Genomic DNA, 12,691 nt, shown 5'->3' with positions numbered 1-12,691 from the left:
GGTGCACCTCAACCTCTGCTGGACAGAGCCATGATCTGTTTGGAAACCAATAATAAGGAAAACAAACACACATATTAAGATTTTTTAAAACAAAATCAGCAAACATCAGGTAATGTGCATATTTGAATCTAGTGAAGGGTTTTCAGGTTTGTGTCAAGTTGAAACAACAAAGTTATGATGGGTTAAAGTTTCATTTGCAGTGCCCACCCCATTGACTCCAATAATAGGCTACTGACACCAAAGTTTGGGTAATATTTTTATTTATTTATTATTATTTTATCCGATTCTATATTTGGTTTTCTTGGTTTTTCCAATGTTTGCCTTTATTTTTAATTAAAAATTCTTCTATGTTCATGTTATGCACCAATACACCGAAGCAAATTCTTGTAAATTCTCTGCCTGCAAACATGGTAAAAGACAATATTCCCTCCATGTAGTCCCACCCAGCCATCAAACATTTCGCGCGAAAATGGCTGGAAGTGGTCACGAGAGTGCGGTGACGTAATAACTGAAACAGGCGGTCGTTAAAAGTACTCGCTTCCTATTGGACAACATGATCGAACGCTTCGTATTCTAAAAACTGTAACGTGGCGTTTGATTGGTCGGTCTGATTAGTGGCTCGTCCCGTCCCGCCCCCGACAGCTCGCTCGGCTTTCCTGCGCCAGCAGCGGTGTGTCACCGAGGCTGGGCTGCTGCCGGAGAGACCCGGAGTCAGGGCAAACACCCAACCAGTTCACCCAAACTGGCACCGCAGCGGGGCTGAGGGGCTGCCCCGGCGAGTTGTAAACCTGAATACCGCTTAGGTTGGATCCTACGCCTCCGTCTGTCACCACCGCCCGTCCTCCTGATGTCGGATTTCAAGCTCGGGATCGTACGGCTCGGCCGTGTGGCCGGGAAGGTGAGCTGGATCCCAGGACTGCCATGTGCGGCCGGGGGAGGGCCCGCGGGGATCACAAAAGACGATGGAAAAACGGGTTTATCGGTGATGCGTCGGTGTTAGTCGACCACTTTAACGGTTATCAACCCGTTGCCGATGTAGGAGCAACACAGCTTTACTGATTTTAGCCGCATTTGAAGGGATTAGAAAAGCCGGCCGAGCCAGACTGGTTTTCTGTACCTCCGCCGCCACCACACAGTCTCGCTATGAAGCTAACGCTAACTAGCATGTAGCAGGTTACGTTAGCTAGCTGTTTGCTGACGTTTAACGGTTGAATATTGGCACAAAGGTAAAACAGAGGTCGTTATTTTGTCGTTACCGGTGTCGGGTTGAAACGGAGGTGGCGGTTTGTTTTTATTTTCGACGGTTGGCCGTATTATTTTAACAGTCGGTGGTGGAGTCGGCAGTGCCACGCTAGCTGTGTTATTTGGATTACACGGTGAAGTGTCTGCTAATGAGGAAGCCATTGCCATGCTCCATCAACTGATTCTTTTGTGCAACGTGACAACGCACCGGCAGGACAGCAAACTACTCTTTATCTGCTGTAAACTTGTACGGTTTCTTGGTTTAAGTTACATAATTATCGCTCCACTCTGGTGGGACTTTTAAAGTATGGCTGTATGGTGGTCAAGAAATGCTCCTGGGCTGCTCGTGTCACAAGACATTCCCACTCAGGATAAACGGTCTTGGTTGAGCTGTAAGGACTCAGTTGACCCCCTGCTGAGTGACAGTCCTCCTGGGCACCAGCCAGCAGCCACACAACTTATTTACATGATGTCATTCCTGTTAAGATCCACACAATAGTCTGGCAGTGGTGACAAAGTGTCACATTGCATATTTCGACCTTTTGGTATGTGGACACCAGCACCCTGTGCTGTGTGGTACCATGCTCAGTGTAGCATGGGGTTACTGTGTTGGTATCTTGTCACGTGCAGCTGCAAGTCCCACCTACTGACAGAGCTCAGGTATCTTTAATGGTCGACACGAGACTCTGGTGTTCAGTAGCATAACTATGTTGCACCTCTTGTCCAGATGTGGTTAGTATGTAAAAATCAGATTAAACAAAAAGTTTATTTTGCTCAAAAGCAGCTTGTTATGCTTATTTTCCTCTTGATGACGTGAACGTTTACGATGGTGTTTATGTCAGTGTTGCAGCTGTCACGTGGAGAGCCCATCTCCAAACAGGAGGTAGAACATACCTTTAACTGCTCATCATATTTGACTGTTGTGGCCTCTGCAAACACGTTGTGTTGTTTGACTGTGCAAGTTTGTTCAAGCCAGTTAAATTGTGCATAAATATGAACTAAAGCCACATTTGGAACTGATTAATTTTTCTGGTTTGAGGCGGTTAGTCAATAAATTGCCATGCTGTCTTGTAACTAAATAACAGGTGGTGGCTCTGCAGTAGAGAAGCGCTGGCTTATCAGATCATTTTAAAAATGATCACTGATTGCAGTCTGTAAACATTTACTGGTTATTCTGCTTTTTTATTATGTAATTATTGCAGTAAAAAAGTTTAAACTACTCAAACAGCTTATAAGGCCCTCCTCCACATTGCCATTTTTTGTAAACGTCCTAAAATGTAGGTTTTAACAAGTTGTCATTGTGTTAAAGCATGCCACGAAGATAGCTCCTGTAAGAGTTGTGGTTGCCAACATGAAACTATTCTCCATTCTCTCATTTCAGACAAAATACACACTGATCGATGAGCAGGACATACCACTTGTGGAAAACTATGCGTTTGAGGTAAACTTCTGGGATTCGGATACTTCAATATTGCTCTTACCACTTTTCTGACAGTGCAAATGTTCATTTTGTTTTACATTATCCCATTTCCAGGCGCGCATGGAGGTAGATGCGGATGGCAATGGAGCTAAGATCTTTGCCTACGCTTTCGATATCGGCAAAGGCCGCTGGGCAGGGAGGCCTTTGCATGAGCTGCTCTGGTGAGTACTTCATTATATCAGGTGTTGAATAAATGCTTTTTTTCTGTTGGAGCATCTGGGGTTAAGATTGTGCGTAGGCGAGCATTCTTACTGTGGAAGTGTCCTTGATGGGATCCTCTAATCATAATCAACTTAAAAATTTTGAACATGACCTCTGAATAGAGATGAGAATTGGTGTAATAGTCTGATTAAAAAAAAATTAAACTTGCAACATGAAGGTTGAGGAGGCCTCTTTACAGCAACAAGTAAAAGTGTGGAAACCTTCACATGCATCTGTCTTAGTGCTTTATATTCTAAGATATACTGTTTTGTGTTCTTAGCAGTGCAGGCTGGTGCTCAGTAGCTGACACTGTCCTTCAAAAAATGTTCCTACTGCTATCAGTTAAGCTTTACGTCATAAGGATTCAGTGCTGTTTATCTCCCATTTTCGTTTGGCATAGTATAGTTTAATATACCATGTTTAGCAGCATACAAACTGAGCCTTGTCCCTAGAGCTCCACAGTCATGTTTGAAAACCATTGAGAGCTGCAGATAATTTTTTTTGGCTCAGATGAAGTCTTAGGGGTCTGCTTGTCTCCTTTTATGCTCCTCTTGCACATGACCAGAGTGTTCAGATAAACAAGGAAGTGGCTAATATGCAAGTAGCAGTCTTGCTAGCACATTTACATGAGTAGATTTCATAGTAATGAGCTGTTGTTATTTTGTAACTGCTAAAAGAGTGTTTGACCTATGGTATGGATATGTTTCTTGACCCAGGGAGAAGCACAGAGGAGGCATCGCTCCCAGTTTTCAAGTCATCCACATAAACTCTGTGACGGTGGACAACCGACTAGACAATCTGCGACTGGTGCCAGTGGGCTGGAGCCCCAAGCCGGAGGAGATTTCCAGCAAACAGAGGTAGGATTGCAGCTATACCAGTGCTAAAGGCTGAAAAATTAAATTCAAATCATGATTCTGTAGCTGTGTAGGGATGTAGAATACTGCACGAGCCAGATGTTTTACCTGTGGGTAAAGCCTTATTTAGTTACTTTTAGTCTTATTGACTGGGGACCTTGCTTCGCCTGGACCTGACAATAACAACTTTTTTCCCCCCAGGAAAACCTAAATAAATATAAGTAATTGCTCAGAAAAAAGGACATGAACTTGTTTTTTTTTCTCCTCAGTATCCTGATGTTTTTGGGAAACAAAAGTTTTTACTGTGGGTCACACAACATTATCATTGCATTAGCATCACACTGGCCTCTGCTTACATGAAGTGTTTTTTGTTTTGTTTGAAATAGACTTGCACCGATTACAATTTTTTGGGCCCATCCCAATTTCCGATTTGCAGTGTTTGGACGGCCAAATCTGATTTTGGCCGATTCCGATTTCATTTTTTTCAAACCACTTTACAGCACACAAGATACTGCAATATTTTCTATCTTTCTTTTTGTATTAGAACATTTTAACCAAGATAGAACCAGCTTTTCAATAATGATCTAACATTTTAACCAAGATAGAACCAGCTTTTCAATAATGATCTTAAACAAACAAACACACAAAAAAGTGACACAGGTTAAGAAACATTTTCCTTTTTGCTCAAATATAACTTCAGGTACAGTATTAAAATAAATAAGTAAAAAAGGCATACATAATTAAAAACATAGATAAATAAAACAATACTTCTTGGTGTATAGCGTTTGTGGGTAATTTCTTGAATAGACAAAAATTCCATACGGCCGACATGGTGTAGGTCGCCTGTACGAAAGCCCTTAGTGCTGAGGACGCGCCCGCCAGTAAGCGTGCGGACTTGCACATCTTCGGCACGCGGACTTGCGCCTCGTCAGTTACAAGCGGCACCGTGCAGCAGTGAGAGCTCTGCAGTTAAATTTAACACGGACAATTAATAACTTTCTCCTTCTCTCTTTTGATGTGTGTGCATGAATGATTAAGGTGAGAAGCCATATTTGTAAGAATTGAGTGTAAAGCTATTTTTCCTTTTGTTTAGTTCAGAACCACACACATACACACTTGTTGTGGACCTCCTGCATTGGAATTTAAAGCTTTCTCTCGAACCTGATTCTCTGGCCGAAATCATTTAGTTGTCCTACCCAAACCACTGTGTCCCTGAGGTCCCCTTCCTCACATCGCCCAATCCGTGAGCTGCACATGTGCGTGTGTGCTCGCTGCTGAAGTTATACGATGTAAATCATGCGACACACCGGGAATTTGACCGGCGTTTGAAATTTGCATATTTTAGACTGACTGACTGACTGAAGTTTAGTTTGAAATGAGTTTTAAAAAATTTAATTTTGTATTCTAGGTTAGCTGACCCTTTAACAGTATTTAGAGTTATAGATAAAAGTTAATGCTGAGAACACACTAAGCAGTGGTGAAATGCAGGAGGCATGTTCATGTGTTTCAGCCGGGAAGAAAGTCCTCATACCATAGGTCACCATGTCACAGGACTTGCTTCACTAATAAGTTACAGGTATTCTCTGTCTGCAATCCGCCACCCAAATTAAACTATTCCCAACTTTTAGTTTGCCTGCACTTAGCCGCAGAATCAAAAGACCAGAGCTCACTGAGCTCAAAGCAGCCACAGGCTGTACTTGCCACTGCTTGGTGTGTTTTCATCTTAAAATCCCAATATATAATGTTTCTTACAGCTTATTCATAAATATTTGTTGTAAAATGTGCAGTACGGGTCTAATAATTCTTTGTATATTCTCGAAACTGTCCAGGGAGCAGTCTTTGTATTGGCTGGCCATCCAGCAGGTACCGGCCGACCCTGTGGAGGAGCAGTATCTGGAGCTGAGCCGCACACGCTACTACAACGCTAACGGGGAGCTGGTGGAGGAAGAGGAGTGCTCCTGCACCTACTATGAGTGTCATTATCCTCCTTGTTCACTCATTGAGAGGAGGGTATGTACTGTAACATCCATATGAAACTATCAATTCAATGTGTAGTTATGTTACTTTTTTAATTTAATAAGTGTCATTATACCAACATTGATTCGTAGGGCAAAATTGCTACATAGGATCACTCTACCAAAGCATTAGACAGGCCCTGAGCCAAACATGATGTTGTGCCTTGTACTCCCACAGCTCCGGGAGTTCAACATCTGCGGTCGCTGCCAGGTGGCGCGCTACTGTGGCTCCCAGTGCCAGCAGAGGGACTGGCCTGCCCACAAGAAGCAGTGTCGCGAGCGCAAGCGGGTGCTGGCCCTGGAGTCGGAGCCCGAACGATGATCTGCCCTCATCCTCGCCCGGGAGAGGAGGAGGGAGAACGGGGGGGGATAGGGTTAGACTTGTGGGTTGGGACACTGGGGCTGAAGTGCAAAACGGGGGAAATCGCTGACAAGAGACTAACGACAGAGGACAATGTTGGTTGCTTGATGGTTTGGATTCAGGGGGTAAGAAGATGGAGGAGGGGAAGGGGAATAAAGCAAAAAGACATCTGCCACTTCCCAGAACTGGTAATTCTCCATAGCTTGCTTGCTGGATGGCGGGGAAAGGTATTATTTTTGTTTTTCATTATTTTTCTCGAGGAGGAAGACCCTCGAGCTCTACCTGCTGCTATGGTTTTGTATGTGAGGGGGGAAAAAAGTTGTCTTGTTGATGAACTGGACAAGCTTCTTTGGACCACAAAATGAACAGTTGTCGTCATCCACTTTTGTTCCTCCACCCAGCCGCTGGGTTTGGTGACGTCTGTGCAAACGGGGGACCCAGGGGCCGCAGTACCCGTCATTCAGCCGGTACAAATGGGACATGGACCTTTTCACTGTATTGCTCCCTCTCTGACCTCTCTGGTGCACACGGCTGCTGTCTTCATGGTCATCGACACCTTAGCCGCCTCCCTGTCTGCCGTACTCCCCACGCAGCCAACCACCACACACGTCAGATAGATTTCACTGATTGAATCACACTACCAGTATTGAGAGTGTGGGGTTGTGTATGAGTGCGTATGCTTGTGTATGTATGTGTATGTGCTGCCAATATGTACTGAAGGACATTGAAATGGTCGACATGGGTTACGAGCCGGGTTAATATATGTCTTTTCTCTTCTTAAAGGGGCCATATTACACAGTTTTAAATTTCATATTTAATCAAAAATTGGGTTAAAATATTTTCACTGTTCTATAATAAAGTAGCTGCCAAATAAAGGCTTTAATTTTTTTCTAGAATTTTCTTTCTTGACCCGTGAGTCATTTTATTTTTCTATAATTTTTGTTGTTTAAGACAAGGTACAAAGTTTTAATTACCTGAAGTAACTGGATTTTTTTTTTTTGCCCTCAAAATTCTCCAGTTACTATCTAAAAAACTGTTCTTGGCGTTGGTACAGGCCTTTTTCTCATGATCCCACAGAAATAAAGCTTGTGACGTCAGTCATGATGTAAGAAACTGCTTTCTTGTGATCACAAAATATTTATTTAATGTTCACAACACGCAAAGTATCAGTCAAACCTTTCCGATGATCACAAGGAAACAGTGTAAGAAATGGTTTCTACCAAAGTCTACTATGACCTGTAGTTCGGCACACCGGTTTAAATCCCTCCAGTCAGTCTTAGTTTGCTGGTTTTTAACAGTCACCTGTCTTCTCAACTGTATTTTTTGCACCTGCAGGGTTATGGTATGTGTGCGTCGGGGTCGGGGAGGGGGTTAGCGCTCAGTTTCTTGTGTGAGAGTTTGCTCTAAGGGTTATTTTTTTGAAGAAATTCTATCAATGGAGCTATATTTATTTAAAACATTTGATTGTGAAACATGTTTTTTGTCCTGGTGATATTTGAAGGCAAACGTTATTAAAAAAAAAAAAAAAAAAAAAAAAAAGTGGACAATATGGGACCTTTTTATGTCACATCTTTTTGGGCAGGGAGGGGGACTGAACATTTCAACCCCGTTACTTTATTATTATTTTCTTTCCTGATCCTGAATGAATGAGTGAGTCCTCCTCGGTGTTGCCCTTCCAGATTTTCCATGAAAACACTGCACACCATCATTGTCACTAAAAAAAAAAATCTTCCACGTGAGAGACGTCTTGGAGTGTAAAACTTGAATTCCCCCCCTTTACACACCCTTTTGGCAAATTTTGTTCTGGAGAGTGGTTTTATGAACTGAACCATTTCCTGGCTTTGTTTTCTGAGACACGGCAGTCCAAGTGCTCTGTGTCACCTTTATCCTCAATCGCCTGCCTTCCTTGTATTACCTACAATGCACACCTGCTTAATATGTCCTCTTGTGTCTTAGGTGAGGAGTCCAGACACTTGGTAAAGCATGTCACTTACAGATGTACATGCGACTCGTTGATTGTTCATTTTGTATGTGTGTGTGCGAACAGGTTTTCAACACTGCACTAAAAAAATTTGGCTCCCATGTTAGCGTATTTGTCATAGATGGGTTAAAGGGAGGGGTGTGATTTGGATTTGGAGTGTACAGATTGTGTCTGAAATCTTTTTTGTTTTGTAAGAATATAAACATTAATCACCTAGGAATAAAGAGCTACAATATGTGAATGGAAGTACAGTCGGGGGGGGGGGGGTAACTGACCGTTGCTTTTCCAATGTAAAATGATAATAAATAAAATGANAAAAAAAAAATGAAAAAAGAGAAGAAGAGAGGAGGTGGGTGAGGGGGGGGGGGGGGGGGGGGGGGGGGGGGGGGTAACTGACCGTTGCTTTTCCAATGTAAAATGATAATAAATAAAATGAACCTCATTTGTTGGAGTTGGCTTGTGGAGTCGTTTCGTTTCATATTCATTTAGGTTTAATTGGCTTAACGATTCGGTAACAGAAGAACCTGGATAAATAAAAGTTGATTGGATGAAATGAAAATCAATTATTTCAGGCTGAAGAGTCTAAAATATAAAAAGAAATTCTTATAGTTGCAGTATTTATTTATTTGGTAACACTTTATCACCCCATGTAGTGTTTATAATAACTAAAATATTTAATGAATGGTCTGTAATGTAGTTGTAAGTGGCTATAAGGATATTTTAAGTGTCTGTTATTGTGCACTCTCTCTATGTAGATTTATGTTATTATCAGTGGTGACCCCAAGGGGGGGCCAGTGGGGACCATGGTCACCCTGATACAATAGCTGGCATCCCTGAGTGAAAATAATTGGAGGCTGACATAACTGACTTTAATAGGCTGTAGCTGTGAGTTTTAAACTAGCACTAAGGTATATTGTGAAACCAGACAACCTAAGGCGGGCCTATTAAACTGGCAGCCCGTGGGTCACGTGCGGCCCAGAAGCAACATCCAAGTGGACCAGCCAGGGATTGGTACCGAGACCCGGTATCAAACAGCCTGGGGGTAAATTAATGAAGACTGTACTATATATAAGCTCAGCCGTTGTCGGCTTTTTCATTGTTACTTTTTAAAGTTTTGGTTTCATGTATCATCGTGCTGCAGCCTCGCTCCTGCTCTCTGCATGCTGACCTCCACACACACGCAGACACACACAAACACGACAGAGTGAGTCAGACAACAGCAGAGAGCCCGCAGTGCAGATGAGGGGAGTATAACTTCAATATTACTCTAGTTGAGGACGACTATGCTTGTTACTATAAGGAAGTGCATTAAAACCCTCACCAGTAAAAAGCCAGTGCTTTATTAACATGTGTTCAGCATGTAGAAAGCAATGTTTTAATCGGTTCTGTCCGCAGTCTCTCATTCACCGCTGTTATGGTTTACAATCGTGGTTTACACAAGCACATCGAGCTCGCTGGGCTAACAGCAAACTGTAAAAAACAGACTAAGATGAAAGCTGTATGAACGTAGTCTAACACTTTATTTTAAAATGTACCCGAGGCAGCCGACCTGTGGACAGTGAGTGTCCTTTACTGATGTCTGTTCTTTATGCTTACATAATTATTACACAAGTATTGTGATGTCAGGAGTAATATTTATTTTATTGACATGTTAAATTTGTTTCCAGTGAGATATTAAGTTTATATAGTGACTTTGTTGTTGTAAACATGACTGTTGCTGACATGGACTGTATAAAACTACATCCTGTGTATCTGACCAATAAGGAAAGCATCAGGAGGTGAGTTGTGTGCATGTGTGTGTGTGCGTGTGTGTGTGTGTGTGTGTGTGTGTGTGTGTGTACTGTAGGAGAGAGAAGGGAGAGGAAGATGTTGGTAGAGAGGTATAGTTAACATATCTACCTACAGCTGCAAATGTATACATAACACCTATAAATGCTAAATAGGAGAGGTTAAAGTGAGGGGGTACCAGTTACTGTATATCTGTTCTTTTTCAGATACAGTAAAATTTATCCTAGCAGTCAGAAAAATAAAAGTCTATTGTTGATCAATAGAGAATCAATCAACAACCATTTTCATTAGATTAATCGTTTAAGTACAAACTTGCTGATTCAAGCTTCTCAAATGTAAAGATTCTCTGCATTATGTTATGTTACATTGAATACCTTGATCTTAATGGCGTATTTCTCACAATACTATGGCACTGTTTCCCAGAGCTGCTCAAAGTGCAGCCCACAGGCCTGTGATAGGCCAGAAGCATTTTGTGTGGCCCCTGAACGTGACATGACATACATACGCTACTCAGCCACTGCTTCAACCTGTACCCCCCCTAACAAGCATCTGTCAGGTTAGGAGTGACATCTTATAGAAAGCCAGTGGTTGTATGGCAAAACTTTGAGAACCCCTTAAGTAAACAATCAATTATTCAGAAAAAAAAAATCAAAAGATAAATATGTATTGAAAATAATCATTAGTTGTGGACCCATTGATGTCCCTCTATGTCTGTGTGAAGGGGTCTTACATTCCCTAAGAGTTGTTTCTCTGAATAGATGAGGTGTGGACTGAAAGATGCAGCCAAAGAAGCCATCTATATGTCTGCTGCAGGAACTTTGATATTTGATCTTCCACTTATGCTATGTTCAACAGACTGCTCGGTCAGATCAATTTCCTCCATCACTGCCCCCCCTCTGATTCCATGGTGAGTTGCATGTTGTCCCCAAAGATGTGAAGGCTGATACCACTGCTGTTAAAGCTCATTTACCACTCAGTTTGTGGACTGGTGGCTTCACTGCTCTCAAAGCTGGACTTTTTTGTTTGCCACCATTAAAACTTTTGGTTAATTTGTTTTTCTTGTTAATTAGTTGTTTTTTTTAAACCCTGATAATGTACTTATGTAGCTAGCATGATAGAAAAACATGTATATGTGTCAACAGGGTCATCATTTTAAAACACACTATGCCTTTTTTAAAACTGTGTGCACTTGCATCTCTGGAGTCGTCTGTTCATCAGTAAACATCATCTTCAAAGGTCCAGTGTGTGGGATTCAGGAGGATATATTGGCATAATATATTGGCATATAATATAATAAGTATGTTTATTTTAGTGTATAATCAGCTAAAAATAAGAATCATGTCTTTGTTACTTTAGAAAGAGGTGTTTATATCTACATAGGGAGCAGGTCCTAGTCTACGGAGTCCGCCATGTTGAACTGCCATGTTTCCACAGTAGCCCAGAATGGACAAAATACACACTTCCATAACAAGCAGTGTCGGAAAAACTGTGTTTTTACTGGTTTAAATCAGTAGGTCTGTTGGTACCTCAGAGGATAATTTGGCACCTGGTAAAAAAAACCTTGTGAACAATAAAGACTGAAGGAATTCTAACTTGGAGAAGTTTGAGTTGGTTGCAATCTGTCACCTCACACCAGGTGAGAGAGACACACACGAACAGGCAGATATAAGATAGAGGAAATGGACATGTCCAAATATGAATGTAGGGCGCTGCTGCCAACTGTACAAAGCACTTTTTATCCAATGATCAGATAACTGTTTATTGCAATTACTGCAGAACAGCAGCTGACTATTCGATCTGTGTTATTTGGTAATCCTGTCAGATACAATTTAATGTTACTTTGATTCTACTTGTTTATTTGACTACTGAATTATTTCTGGATATTAATATTTTGTGATTAAATTAAATGGTTTGAACATTTTCTCTGTTTTTGGAAATACAGACAATAATTTGCACATGCTGAGTACAACTTCTTGCCTTAAAGATGTTGTGAATTGCAGCACCCTGGCTGTGCATGCTCATCATTATATAGCAAGACACATCAGGTGCTGCAGGAGTTTCTGATGAGGCGACAGAAGATGATTCACATCACTAATCTGTGCACACATAAATCCAACAATCCATTTACTGTATAATCTCGTTCGCATGCACGTGCGCCAGTAAAAGTCATAGAAACAGAACGTTTGACCCAGGTGTCGTTCGAGTTGCATGCCCTTTAAACTCCTCATTTGCACATTTGAAGTTGACTTTCTAAACCTGTGTGCTGGAAAGTTAAAATCTTGAATACCTGACTGCTTGGAAAAAAATTCTAGAAGACAAACTGAGAACTGAGCTGAAGAAAAACCTGAAGAGGAAAACTACAGCCAAACATACCTGCTGAAAATGGCTTCTAATGGACCCCCTGTGTTGGAGCACCTCCTGACCAGAGTCAGGCGATGGATCATTTACTTTGTAGGTAAGACATCTTTTAATGTCATGCCAAATGTTTTTAGTTTAGTTTAGTTTAGTTATTCAAAAGATTACTATTAGAGCACTATTTAAAGGGGAAAACCACCTTCTTTAAGAATTCCAATATGTTATTTCCATGGTCTAGGAAAGTTCAATCAATATTTATGAACTTGAGCAACTGTCTCTCAAAGCCAGAAACCAGAGAAGTAGCCTTAAGCCTGATTTATGGTCCTGCGTTAAATCAACGACGTCGCTACGTCGTAGGGTACGTGGCTACGCAGAAGGCTCGCCGTAGCCCCCGGCGTAGCCTGACATGCACCT

The 12,691-nt window shown here is 41.7% G+C and overlaps 1 protein-coding gene across 1 annotated transcript; it reads left to right on the top strand.

The window, feature by feature from the left end:
• The first annotated feature begins 648 nt into the window (after nt 1-648).
• On the top strand, nt 649-7,692 carry zmynd19 (zinc finger, MYND-type containing 19). The gene is made up of 6 exons (XM_050053353.1): nt 649-898; nt 2,624-2,683; nt 2,777-2,883; nt 3,640-3,780; nt 5,607-5,787; nt 5,971-7,692. Exons 1-6 carry the CDS (start codon nt 848-850, stop codon nt 6,112-6,114), a joined length of 684 nt encoding a protein of 227 aa, XP_049909310.1. The 5' UTR covers nt 649-847; the 3' UTR covers nt 6,115-7,692.
• Nucleotides 7,693-12,691: the final 4,999 nt, after the last annotated feature.

This window comes from Epinephelus moara, chromosome 9 (genome assembly GCF_006386435.1).
Source record: "Epinephelus moara isolate mb chromosome 9, YSFRI_EMoa_1.0, whole genome shotgun sequence".
Taxonomy (NCBI): Eukaryota; Metazoa; Chordata; class Actinopteri; order Perciformes; family Serranidae; genus Epinephelus; species Epinephelus moara.
This window is presented reverse-complemented; position numbering and strand designations above follow the sequence as displayed.